Source organism: Acyrthosiphon pisum, chromosome X (assembly GCF_005508785.2).
Source record: "Acyrthosiphon pisum isolate AL4f chromosome X, pea_aphid_22Mar2018_4r6ur, whole genome shotgun sequence".
NCBI classification, from domain to species: domain Eukaryota; kingdom Metazoa; phylum Arthropoda; class Insecta; order Hemiptera; family Aphididae; genus Acyrthosiphon; species Acyrthosiphon pisum.
This window is the reverse complement of record NC_042493.1, coordinates 5,056,765-5,069,246: the sequence shown is the minus strand read 5'-3', so window position 1 is coordinate 5,069,246 and position 12,482 is coordinate 5,056,765. Positions and strand designations below refer to the sequence as shown.

At 30.8% G+C, this 12,482-nt stretch overlaps 3 protein-coding genes across 3 annotated transcripts; 1 reads left to right on the top strand and 2 right to left on the bottom strand.

The window, feature by feature from the left end:
* The first annotated feature begins 4,826 nt into the window (after nt 1-4,826).
* Nucleotides 4,827-6,806, top strand: LOC115035139. Its single transcript, XM_029492823.1, has 2 exons — nt 4,827-5,171; nt 6,267-6,806. The coding sequence occupies exons 1-2, from the start codon at nt 4,827-4,829 to the stop codon at nt 6,804-6,806; spliced, it is 885 nt and encodes a 294-aa protein (XP_029348683.1).
* Nucleotides 6,807-7,122: 316 nt separating this feature from the next.
* LOC115033264 lies at nt 7,123-7,843 on the bottom strand. Its single transcript, XM_029485541.1, has one exon. The coding sequence runs from the start codon at nt 7,612-7,614 to the stop codon at nt 7,135-7,137; it is 480 nt and encodes a 159-aa protein (XP_029341401.1). The 5' UTR covers nt 7,615-7,843; the 3' UTR covers nt 7,123-7,134.
* Nucleotides 7,844-8,938: 1,095 nt separating this feature from the next.
* Nucleotides 8,939-11,368, bottom strand: LOC107883320 (putative nuclease HARBI1). Its single transcript, XM_016803086.2, has 2 exons — nt 10,651-11,368; nt 8,939-9,733 (listed from the first exon to the last, which is right to left on the bottom strand). Exons 1-2 carry the CDS (start codon nt 11,107-11,109, stop codon nt 8,960-8,962), a joined length of 1,233 nt encoding a protein of 410 aa, XP_016658575.2. The 5' UTR covers nt 11,110-11,368; the 3' UTR covers nt 8,939-8,959.
* Between the last annotated feature and the right edge of the window lie 1,114 nt (nt 11,369-12,482).

Below are 12,482 nucleotides of genomic sequence, written 5' to 3'. Positions count from 1 at the left end.
TATGTTTCATTTGTTTGAAGAAATAAAAAAAATTGATGATCATTCGCAACCTTTTGATTGTGGGTTTAAAAATATGTATGTTATCGGAGAAAAAAAATTGGGTTTTAAGTCGATTTTCACTTTTCAATGTGCAATGTGCAATATTAAAAAAACTGTGTCTACAAAAAATGACTTTTTCATGCCAATTAATACGTCTGCAGTTCTTGGAGTGATAAGCATAGGTGGAGGTTTTAGACAGCTCGAAGAATTCACATGCGCTATGGAAATACCAACAATTAACCAAAAAACATACAAAATTGAGCATGATCGTATTTGTGACGGATTTGAGGAAGCCGCGGTTAATAGTATATATGAAGCAGCTAAAGCTGAAGCAGAGTTGGCTATTGCGGCAGGAGATGTAGATGTAGGTGGAACGCCTCTAGTGACAGTTGTAGCCGATGGTAGCTGGTGTAAACGGTCATATAAGACAATGTACAATTCACCATCTGGAATGGTAACTATTTCTAATAATATACATTATGAACTATATATCTATTGTCAACTGAAGGGGCATGCAGGGGGTTTCGGAGGTTCAAATATAATAAATATCTTATAAAAAATATTAAATATTTATGAAATTACGCTAGACTTTTTTATGAATTTTTATCCACAAAATTAAAATCAAAAAATTTCAAATTACTAAATTTTATATTATACTTGGGTACCTAATTACCATTTTAAATTTGGTATATAGGTAAAATTTTAAATTATTAGGTACACGCAGTATAATATAAACTATTTGTAAAATATCAATTTAATTGTGAATTTATACATTTCCAGGCTGCATTAGTCGGATATCGTACAAGAAAAGTATTGTTTATGGGTGTTAGAAATAAGTTTTGTGCAATTTGTGCCAGAACAAAGAGTGAAGATGGGCCAAAAGAACACGCATGTTTTAAAAATTGGAAAAATTCAGATGGGTCATCGGCAATGGAAGCATCAATCGTTGTAGAAGGGTTTAAACAGAGTGAATCAACTTATGGAATAAAGTATCACAAATTAATCGCAGATGGTGATAGCACTGTGTACAAGAAAATTTTAGACGCCCGTCCTTATAAGAATTTAACAGTAGAAAAAGTTGAGTGTAGGAACCACCTATTGAGGAACTTTTGTAAAAAATTAAGGGACTTGTGTACCAAAAAAGATGCAGGAAAACTTGAGCATAGAAGAATATTGCAAAAAATATTTTACGTTTAAGAAAAGGTATAATTTCGGCAATTCAATACAGAAAAAAAATAAATACACAGAGAAAGATCTTCAAAACGATATTTTAAATTCTTTAAACCACGCTCTAGGTGAACATAGTAAATGTGCAGATTATTTTTGTGATACGGTCGATGATATAAATTTCGCTGAAAAAATAAAAGCTACAGACCCCCTACTGTACTCGACTATTATGCATCATGTTCGTTATTTGGCAAGGCATAGTCGGAGCTTACTTCAAAACGTTGATAGTAATGTTGTCGAATCGTTGAATGGGATTATTGCAAAATTAATCGGCGGTAAAAGAATTAATTTTGCAATGTCAAGATCTTATCAAGGCCGTTGTTCCGCGGCCACGCTCATGAAAAATACAAAACGTCCTTCCTATAATTTACACAAAACTTTACTTAAACGAAGTCCAGGTACGAAAAACCCATCATCAATTCTTGAAACGCATCGACTGAAGGAACGTATTCGTCAAAATGAATTAAGATCTAATTCTTATAGGAAAAAAATAAAGTTTAAAAATTGTAATCTTGATTCAGAATATGGTGACAAATCTCAAAAACCTGATATGAATGACGAGCAGTATAATGAAGAAAATGAAAGAATATTAAAATCAATACAGGAAATGGCTGATAACGGGGGCGCAATTTGGGGGGCAGGGTGTGCACTCGCACACCCTGTAATTTTGCTGTCCACAATTGGCCTAGGCCTAATTAATACTATGGCCAGATGGCCTTCAGTTTGCCAATCATTAATTGTGCATGCACCGCAGCTATTCACTGATAATCATAAATAATATTATAATATTGTGTTCTTTAATTTGATAATTGATAAATTGATATCAGTATCACTTTATCCACTGGCACACACAAATATGTGTAAATGGTAAGTGGCTACTGACAGGGGCGGACTGGCTATTTTTGGCCCGGGGTGCAAAATTAATATGGGGCCCGTAATTTTTTTTCAAACCTACCTAAATTAGGAAAGAGCCCTTAGTTTGATAAGTAAACATAAAAAAAAAAAATTAAGAATAACATGTTGTTTATTTGTAGAAATGTTGAAATATGTTATTTTATTTTTATTTTGTATAATACCGTATTATACCATTATTATACCGTATACCGACTGTGGTAATCGGGGGCCCGGATCATAAATACAAACGGGGGCCCGGGGTGCTACTTGGTGTATAGCACCCTGGGCCAGTCCGCCCCTGGTTACTGATAGACAAAAGACATAATAATAATAATATGCATCTATTCTATCTAAAAATATCTTTACTATACACTATACAGTATATACACAGAATGTATGAACGGTAAAATGTAATGTGTTAACTATAAAAATATGTTTTTGATACTGTAATGAATCTGTAATGAAAAATAGAAAACACTAGAAACGTTTTTTTAACGATTGGCCTGGAGGTGGGAAAAAATTGGCCTCTTTAATTGTTTGCACACCTTAAAAAAAACTGAAATGCCGCCCCTGGCTGATAATCGAGATCAAATACAGAAAGAAACTATAGAACAAAGTGCATCTAGAAAATGGTTTGAATACTGAAGAAATATTATAACGGCGTCAAATTTTGGTCGTATAATTTGTTTAAGTATAGATACTGGATGTGAAGGAGTTTTGAAAAGTATGTTGTATTCATCTGACGTTGACACAAAATTTATGGAATATGGCCGAGAACACGAGCAGACGGCAAGATTAACACTAGAAAAATTGTTGGATGTTAAAATTTATGAAAGTGGTTTATTTATTGATAAAGAAAATTACTTTTTAGGGGCAACTCCTGACGGTCTAATAGGAAGTGATACATTGGTTGAGCAGAAATGTCCTTTTTCAGCTGCTAATTTAACACCCGAGGACGGAATTCGGCAAAGAAAAATTACGTTTTGGAAAATAAATAAAAGTAAAAACATATTTGAAATAAATACCAACCACAAATACTACTACCAACTTCAAGGTCAATTACACGTAACTGGCAGACAATTTGGTATAATTGCATATTGGAAGAAAATGGGTATTAAATACGAAACAATCGAACGTGATGATAATTTTTGGAAAACTAAAATGTTCCCTAAATTAGAAAAGTTTTTTTTCAATTGTCTTTTACCCGAATTAGTTGACCCTAGACATCCAAGAAGCATGCCCATTAGAAATCTGTCTTACATATTGGAAGCAAAAGCAAACAAAAAAATCAAGTAACAATTGTATGTGTAATGTGTGTAAAAATATTTTTTTGTAATTATTACTAAATAAACGCAATAAATTAGTTTATCTTTTTAGTGCATTTTGAAAACATCTAAAGATTATAGATAACACAATAAATTCAATTTAGTTGTATTACCAATTAGTATTAGTTTAAGAATTTATATTATAATATAATTTTTCATACATCAATATAATATAACTTATGTAGGTAATTGTCAATTGAATAACAATATTTTTTACATTTGATTTTCCTAAGTGAATAATCGCAAATTTAGTTTTGTGTAAATGAAGTCAGTATTCTTTTATACATCGATTTATGTCATCGATATCAACACATAATGTACCTATAAAATTTAAGATTTTTCAGATTTTTGTATATAACTTAAAAAGGGATTTTTGATTTTTTTCGTATTAAAAAAAGAAAAAAACCTATTAATGAAAATTTTCAACTCTTATAACTCTTTTTACTATAGTAAAAATTAATTTTAATTTTTAATATATTACTTTTTGTATAAATTGTAAAATAATAATATTATTTAAAATCTTTATAAATATGAAGTACTTAGGTATTTACTATTATGTAATCAATACAGCTGATATTTATATTAGTTTTACAACGTTCAGTATTCGTATTATAATTACGCATGTTATGTGAAAAAGTAATATTAGGTACAAACTATATATAATTATAGGTATATTATTATAAAAATATATATGATTTTATATAAGAGAAGAAACCGAATATTATGGATTAGCCTCTTAGTCCTTTATACCTATTTTAATAGTATATTATTTGTACATGTACTAATCTATTTAGGAACTTCTATCATATCGCGATGGTCAAATACATTGACGCGAAACGTTCAACATGACTGTCCGTGGAATAATAATGTGCCTCTCCTCACTCCTGAAACCACGACGCGCCGACACAGTCGCGGAGATAATGGGCGTGTTTACCGACTGCCGCGAAGGCGACGATACGGAAAACAACGCCATCTCTCGAGTATTAGGTCCGTTTTAAGGGGGGTTTACACGAGATTAGTGCTCGGCCGAGTCACTAGGCATTATGCCTTGTTTACACGTGACGAGTACCCGGCCGTGTCACTCGTTATGTTGCTCGGTCTAGTACCGGAATTGACCGAGTGAAGCGTTTACACGCATTGTATTTGTTTGACCGAGTGACTTCCCCACTACCAAGATTTTACTGTACTCGGCGTGTCTAAACCGCTAACCGAGTGCAACGTAGTAGTTATGAATTCGTACACTTGTTATCAACACTTGTTATCAATACAATTACCTATCTGTCTAATTTGTTAAATTGTTTTACTGTTTATTACTTATTTTTTAACGCATTTAACAACAAAATGTCAACAAAGTGGGATTGTAAAACCACTATCAAATTTATTGAAGAGTACAAATCGTATGATTGTTTATGGAATTTTAAATCTTCATCTTACAAAAATAAACATATGCGTGAATCGGCTTATAGAAGTATCGTTACAGCAATGGCAATAGAAGGATTTGGTGTTCCAGAAGTAAAAACAAAAATAAAAAATATTCGTTCCACATATGCTCAGGAAATTAAAAAAATAAAGGAATCTAAGAAATCCGGGAGTGGAGTTGATACTTGTTATGTGTCAAATATACAGTGGCTAAAAGAACTTGAACCAATCTACAAGGATGCAGATTCAAGAACAAGTTTTGACAATGTGAGTAATACATTTAATTTTAAATCAATTTTTACAAAATTAAATTAAAATTAAATTGAGATGTAGACATAATTTTTTAATATTATTAATGATTGTACTAAAATTACACATTATCAAACAACTATACACCTTAGTAGATCATTCTATCTTGCCATGGAACTGCACCTTCATGAGTGAAGTAATGTTTGTATCTTTCTCACAATTCTCTAGCTTGTCTAGCTGAATGATTCGATCCGGTATTAACGATACTTGGCATGGAAAAATCTCTTCTCCATGTACCTTCAAAAATTTCACCTGTGTTTTCATCTTCCACATCTACAGTGCCGCTACCCAAATATGTAATACCACTTGTCATTCTTAACCAATTGTGCAAAGCGCACGCAGTACGAATAATTTTATCGGTTACTTCTAGCCGGGTTGAAATAGGCTTATGGAATATTCGAAATCTACTAGCTAGTATACCAAAAGCATTTTCTACTATTCGACGTGCTCTAGATAGTCTATAGTTAAATATCTTTTCGTCATAAGCTAGAGATCTGTGTGAGTATGATTTCAGTAGGTAGGTTTTTAGTGGGAAAGCGTCATCTCCAACTAAAAATCCACCATCAGGTAATATATCATTATTTTCAAGTTTTTGATAAATTGAACAATTTCTAAATATTCCTCCATCCGAGCTCCTTCCGTTTGCTCCTACGTTTATGTATCAGAAACAATAATCATAATCGACAATTGCCATCAAAACTATACTGTTACTTCCCTTATAGTTCCAAAACTCACTTCCACATTGGTTAGGAGCTTGAATTAAAATATGTTTGCCATCGATAGCACCATAACATCCGGGAAAATTCCATCTTGTACGGAAGCCATTCTCTAAAACTCCCCATTCTTCATAAGTTTCTGGAACCTAAAACAAAATATACTTTTGGAGTTATTTTTCAACGATATATAAAATTGGTGATAAGTGATGCCATGAATTATTTAAATAGTTTTACACAATTCTTGGTATACCTATATTAATAGTTGAAGGTTGTTGTATAAAAATCAAAAATTGATTATTTATAAAAAAATATGTTCTTACAGTTTTTATTTTATTAGTTAGAATATAACACGGAGGTACAAAATGTGAGCACTGAAACAACTGAAGAAGCACTAACCAATGAATTACCCAATGAATTACCGAAAAGCCAAAGTTTTTCTACACAACTGTTACCTAATCAAACTAAAAAAAAAAGAACTGCCTCTGTACTAAGTGCTGTGGCTGACTTGAAGTCAATACATGATGCGATCAATAAATCCGAGCCCGAAGAAGATTCATTTGATATATTTGGGAAGAGTGTTGCAATGCAACTGAAGAAATTTCTTTTGCTAGAAACATCTTTAAGAGCGCAAAGTAAAATTCAAAACATATTGACTGAAATGGGAATTGAAGAACTGAATAGACAAAAATGTTCATCAACACCATTATCAACATTATCATACATGAATCCCTCATCAGTTTCGTCGGGATTTGAGAATATTCCAACATGTCTGAAGGATCAAGAAGTCCATTTCCAACTGTTGAAAATGATAGTCAAAATCAAAATCAAAATGATTTGTTACACAAAGCTATTTTTCAAACTTTCAGCTCCCCATTAGAATATAGCCAGTGATAAAAATTTATTTTTTATATTTATAATTTATAATGCCTACAAAACTAAAAAGTAAAATTGGATTTGTTTTATTTATTTTTAAGTTTTTATAAAAGGATTTATATAATTTAATTGTTTTGCTTACTTATTAAGTTTTTATAAAAGGATTTTTATAATTTCATTGTTTTACTTACTTATTAAGTTTTTATAAAAGGATTTATATAATTTATTTGTTTTGCTTACTTATTAAGTTTTTATAAAAGGATTTATGTAAATTAATTTTGAACTATATAAGTATCACAAGTTGCATTATTCGGACATTTAAATATAATTTATTATTTCCTTACCTTAATATAATCCTTTAAGAAGTCGTAAATAGCATCTAAAACTACAGGAAGAAATGTGGATATCGATGGCTTAGGCACTCGAAAAATATGTGTGAGAGTTCTGAAACTATTTCCTGTTGCCAAAAAAGACAAAGTTACTTGTAACTTATCTTTTGCTGATATGGCTTCCCTCATTGCTGTGTCTGATCGTTGAATTTTATCCGAGATATTTTGTAAAATCAGTTGAAATTGTTCAACATTCATCCTCATAAATGATCTATATTCGTTAACATCTTCACTCGCTAGCTCTCTAAGAAGTCCAACAGAAGCACCGTGTGTGCCTCGACGTAAGATCCATTTTCTGGTCCAAATCCGCTTCCTCTTTTCTGTACTTTTCTGTAACTCATCTTCCAATAATTCTATCATCATCGGATAGATTTGATTTACGTAATCTTTGAAAAATCGTTTTATTTTACGATGACGATTCATACTAAATAAATATTTTTGATGAAAAAAATACAACTACAGGTTAAGACGCCACAAACATATTATATTCACAACTATGCTGAGTACTGAACTACTCGTTACACGACACTCGGCTAGCGGTTTAGACACGCCGAGTACCATACATCTTGGTAGTGGGGGTAGTCACTCGGCCCAATGAATAGAAACTGTTTCTATTCACTCGCCCGCTTATTTTACTCGTCAGATTACTAGGCCGAGTACTGGTTCCATGAGTTCACACGGGGCAGTGTTCGGCCGAGTACCGGTTCCATGAGTTCACACGGGGCAGTGCTCGGCCGAGTTGACTCTCTCGGCCGAGTACTCGTCACGTGTAAACAAGGCATAAGTCACTAAATTGAGTTAACTTGAATCATGTGGCCACTAGATTAACTACTAAATCTAGTACTAGATTTAGTAAACATTTTAGTCGAGTAAATAAAAACTGATTCTATTTACTAGGCCGAGTAGCTGTACTAGCCTTATACTGGCCTAGTGTAGACAACACTATCTTTAGTAAAATCACGAGTGATAACAATATTTGGAGTTATCAATTCGTATTATCAATTTATATTTTACCATGTTTTCAATTTAAGCTTTTTGTTTACTTCTTTACAATAAGTAACTTATAGTTACTACTTACCGACTACAGTTAAATAAGTTTTAATCAAAATTCTTATTCTACATAACTAAGTAACTATTTTGTTGAAATGTCAAATAAATGGAGTGAAAATACAACGATTAATTTCGTTGAAGAATATATGAATCACGAATGTCTCTGGAATGTCAATAATCCACTGTACAAAAACAAACAGTGTCGCGACAGTGCATATAGCACTTTGGCAGAAACAATGAACATGTCTGGGTTTGGAGTTCCTGAAGTAAAAACTAAAATTAAAAATTTGCGTTCAACTTATTCACAAGAATTAAAAAAAATATCTGATTCGAAAAAATCCGGATCTGGGTCTGACTTCGTGTACACACCACAAGTCAAATGGTTCAACATAATGCGAAGTTTCTTACAAGGTACAGAAAAAAAACGAAGTACAATAAGTAATGTAAGTATATTGTATTTTTTATATTTAATTTTAATTGAATCAGTGATAAGCTGTGATAATCAGTGATAAATACATTTTTCAAAACACAATTTGCGAAACACCGTCAAATGCTATTTAAACTTTAATAGATATTAATAGGTGATAGGTATTAGTAAAACAAAATAAATATAGGAATTAATACAAATAATTTTATTTTATAATCCTGTTTAAAAATCTATCATATGTTGAATACTATTATGTAGTTACTAAAGCAAAATAATAATTTATAATATACATCAAAAAATCATTCTTTCTGGCCAAGGCACAGATCCTTCGTTCATAAAATATGCAGTATATTTTTCTCTCAACAGTCTAGCAATTTGTGATGAATGATTACTTCTAGCGTTTGAAATAGATAATAATCCATTGTGTGATTGAAACCTCCAAGAACCTTCAATTATTTTATACTCATCGAGATTTTCTTCATCTACTAACCCTCGTGAAAAATAATTTTTATTTGTTATTCTTAGCCAATTGTGTAATGCACAACAAGCGAGAATAATTTTGTCAACTGTTGAAACATCACAAGCAATTGGTTTTTCAAAAACACGAAACTTTCCAACTAAGATGCCAAAAGCATTTTCTACAATGCGTCTTGCACGAGATAGCCTGTAATTAAATATTTTTTCTGACAATGTTAATTGTTTCCGAGAGTATGGTTTTAATAAATAGGGTTTTAAAGGAAATGCATCATCTCCTACTATAAAGCCTCCATTTGGTAACAGATTATTTTCTAATGCTTTAGATATTTCACAATTTTGGAAAACTCCTCCATCTGAAAATCTTCCATTACACCCCACATTAACATATCTAAAGCAATAATTATCATCAACAATTGCCATAAGAACAACGCTATTAGAACCCTTGTAGTTGAAATAATAGCTTCCACATTTTGCAAGGGCACGAATATTGATGTGTTTCCCATCAATAGCACCATAGCATCCTGGGAAATTCCATCTTTTATTGAAACCCTCTTCGATAACTTTCCATTCTTCATGTGTACTAGGCACCTGAAATTAAAGTAAAATTAATAATTTAAACACCTTTATTTTATTTTAGGTAATAACACCAAAGAGGACTATTTCAACAGATGAAATTGATCAAGATATTAGTAATGATGATGACATTATGCAAGATTCTTTGACAGTTATAAACGAGGTTATAAATCAAACTTCACAGGAATCGATACAGGAATGTATGTTATCAGAAGGTAATCAATCTAAAGAAGATCAACCCAAAACACCAAAATTTAAGAAAACCAAATTACAAGAAATTTCTTCCACTGTTAAACAACTTCAAAACTTAACTGAAGTTCTCAATACTGAGCCACAAGAAAATGAATTTCAAATTTTTGGAAAACACATAGCATCTCAATTAGAAAAATTATCTCCCATAAATGCATTAATTGCACAAGAAAAAATTCAGTCTTTATTAACTGAATTAAGAATACAAGAAATCAGATCAACTGATTCTTCCATTTGGGAATTTTCTCGCAATATTAATAAAGAAATGAACTGCTCTGCTGCACCGTCACTATCAAGTTCATCATCAATCAGTACTTTTGATAGTGTTAATAATTATGAGCCAATTCAAAACGTTGTTTTACAGGATTCAGTACAAAGTGATATATTATCTACAGCTATTATGCATACTTTTCAAAATATGTAGGTAATTCACCTAATAGGTTGTTTGTTTTTTATTTTCAAAATTCAAATGAATGATGATTCAGTTTTATGTATGAAAAGTTCTTATGTTTTTTTTAATATTGTTTATTCAAGTATAAATAAAAATATGTCAATACAATTACTAGGTACCTTTACAAAGATGATTTAATTTGATGTACACAAAGTTATGTTTTTTTTTGTTAATATTGTTTGTTAGAGTATAGTTAATAAACATATTTAAAATATATTAAGATAATTATTACCTTTATAAAATCTCCCAAAGCCTCATATATTGCATCGCATACTTCTGGAATAAACTTTGAAATAGCTGCTCTTGAAACTCGAAAAGATTGTTGTAAATTTCGATAACTGTTACCTGTAGCTAAATATGATAAAGTAACTTGTAACTTTACACGAGCAGGTATGGCTTCTCGCATTATGGTGTTTGAACGTTGTATCTTTTGGTGTACTTTATTAAATAAAATTTCAAATGTTGTTGGATCCATTCTCATACAGTTAGTAAACTCATGAGTGTCTTCTTCCGCTAATTCTTTGAGAAGTAAATTTGATACTCCATAAGAATTCCTTCTATCCAGCCAACTTCGTACCCATATTCGTTTTTTTTCATTTTCAACACCATGTAATATTTCTAAGAACTGATCGCATAATAACTGTAGTACATTCTTTGTACATTTTTTTACCAACATTTTTCTTTTTTCCATTTTTATTATAGATTTATACTCAAAGTTTTAAAATGAAAAGAAAATAACTTTCAAAAGAGGATTCTTGAAAACTAAACAAAACTAGCAAAAGTATTAATAGATAACTATAATTTTAGGTAAATATAGTTTACTTATTAACTATACTAATTCACTGGCTCATATTTCCCCTTTTACATGTGAACACGAACTCTCTACTAAATTATTGAACTTTTAGTGACTTACTCTAGTGACTCGGCCGAGCACTAATCTCGTGTAAACCCCCCTTAAGTTATGTACTATATAGGTATTTTATCATTTCCAATAACAAAAAGTAGTGTCTAACTTACAGTTAAAATTTGTTACATGCTTAATTATTATTCACTTTGCTCTTAGATACATATTATATGCACTGTTTACTTTACTACTATAGTATACAACATTCTTAAAAACTAAATGTCGATCATAAAACTTGCATTCAACTTATTATATTGGTTATAATTTTATAGAAATGAAATTCTAGAATAACTTGAACGACATTCAATTGTGTTACTGCTGTTTCAGATTTCAATTGCATATCAAACACTGGTTGAGCTTATTTTCATACATTGACTAAAATTATAACTATACTTATAAACTTATAACTATACTAATATATCAACTTTTACTATATAGACCTAAATGGAACACTTAACACATTTTCTTAATATAACTACTACACAAAGTAGGTATTACCTCTCCTTTACCTCTCCTACACAATTCGCAAGACGTGTACTGGATAAGTGTTTTCTCATTTCACATATTGTCTTACTGCTTAGATCATTTCAGTCCTTTGTTTACTTTATTTATACAACTAACATTGTTTGTACTGCAGTGTTATTTATTTGATAAATATAGGTGCACTGGATTTTATTACACACCATGTATGATATTTTAATGTAACATAAACTTTACATTCAACTACAATTTATATAATACAATTCTCACAGAAATGCACTTATTGCATTTGAGTACCTTCAACTTACTTTTATAGATTGCAATACACTTTTAAAATGTAAGTCATTGATGTTATTGTTACGGTATAACACATAAGCACATTAAACCTAACCAACAAAATATTATATTTAATATGAATGAACACCCGTTAAAAGTTTTTCTTTTTATTGTTGTAAGTTAAAATTCTGTATTAAATTACACTCTCTTTTACTACTACTACTACTACTACTACTACTACTACTTTACTACTTACTACTGACCTAGATCATTTGTAAGTTGGGTCACATGTAGTACTCTTAGAAATATTTATATTATTTTAATACTTAATACAATAGATTGTATTGATGTTAGGCTGGACATTAAAATAAACATTATTTTGTACAGACTGTTTGAAAAATGAT

What these genes read in the sequence shown, in the direction of transcription:
- LOC107883320 (XM_016803086.2), bottom strand. Translation starts at nt 11,109, where the DNA reads ATGGAAAAAAGAAAAATGTTGGTAAAAAAATGTACAAAGAATGTACTA. An exon ending in CTTTGGGAGATTTTATAAAG is followed by an intron (nt 9,734 to 10,650) that starts GTAATAATTATC and finishes CTTTAATTTCAG; the next exon opens with GTGCCTAGTACACATGAAGA.
- LOC115035139 (XM_029492823.1), top strand. Translation starts at nt 4,827, where the DNA reads ATGTCAACAAAGTGGGATTGTAAAACCACTATCAAATTTATTGAAGAG. An exon ending in CAAGAACAAGTTTTGACAAT is followed by an intron (nt 5,172 to 6,266) that starts GTGAGTAATACA and finishes TTATTTTATTAG; the next exon opens with TTAGAATATAACACGGAGGT.
- LOC115033264 (XM_029485541.1), bottom strand. Translation starts at nt 7,614, where the DNA reads ATGAATCGTCATCGTAAAATAAAACGATTTTTCAAAGATTACGTAAAT.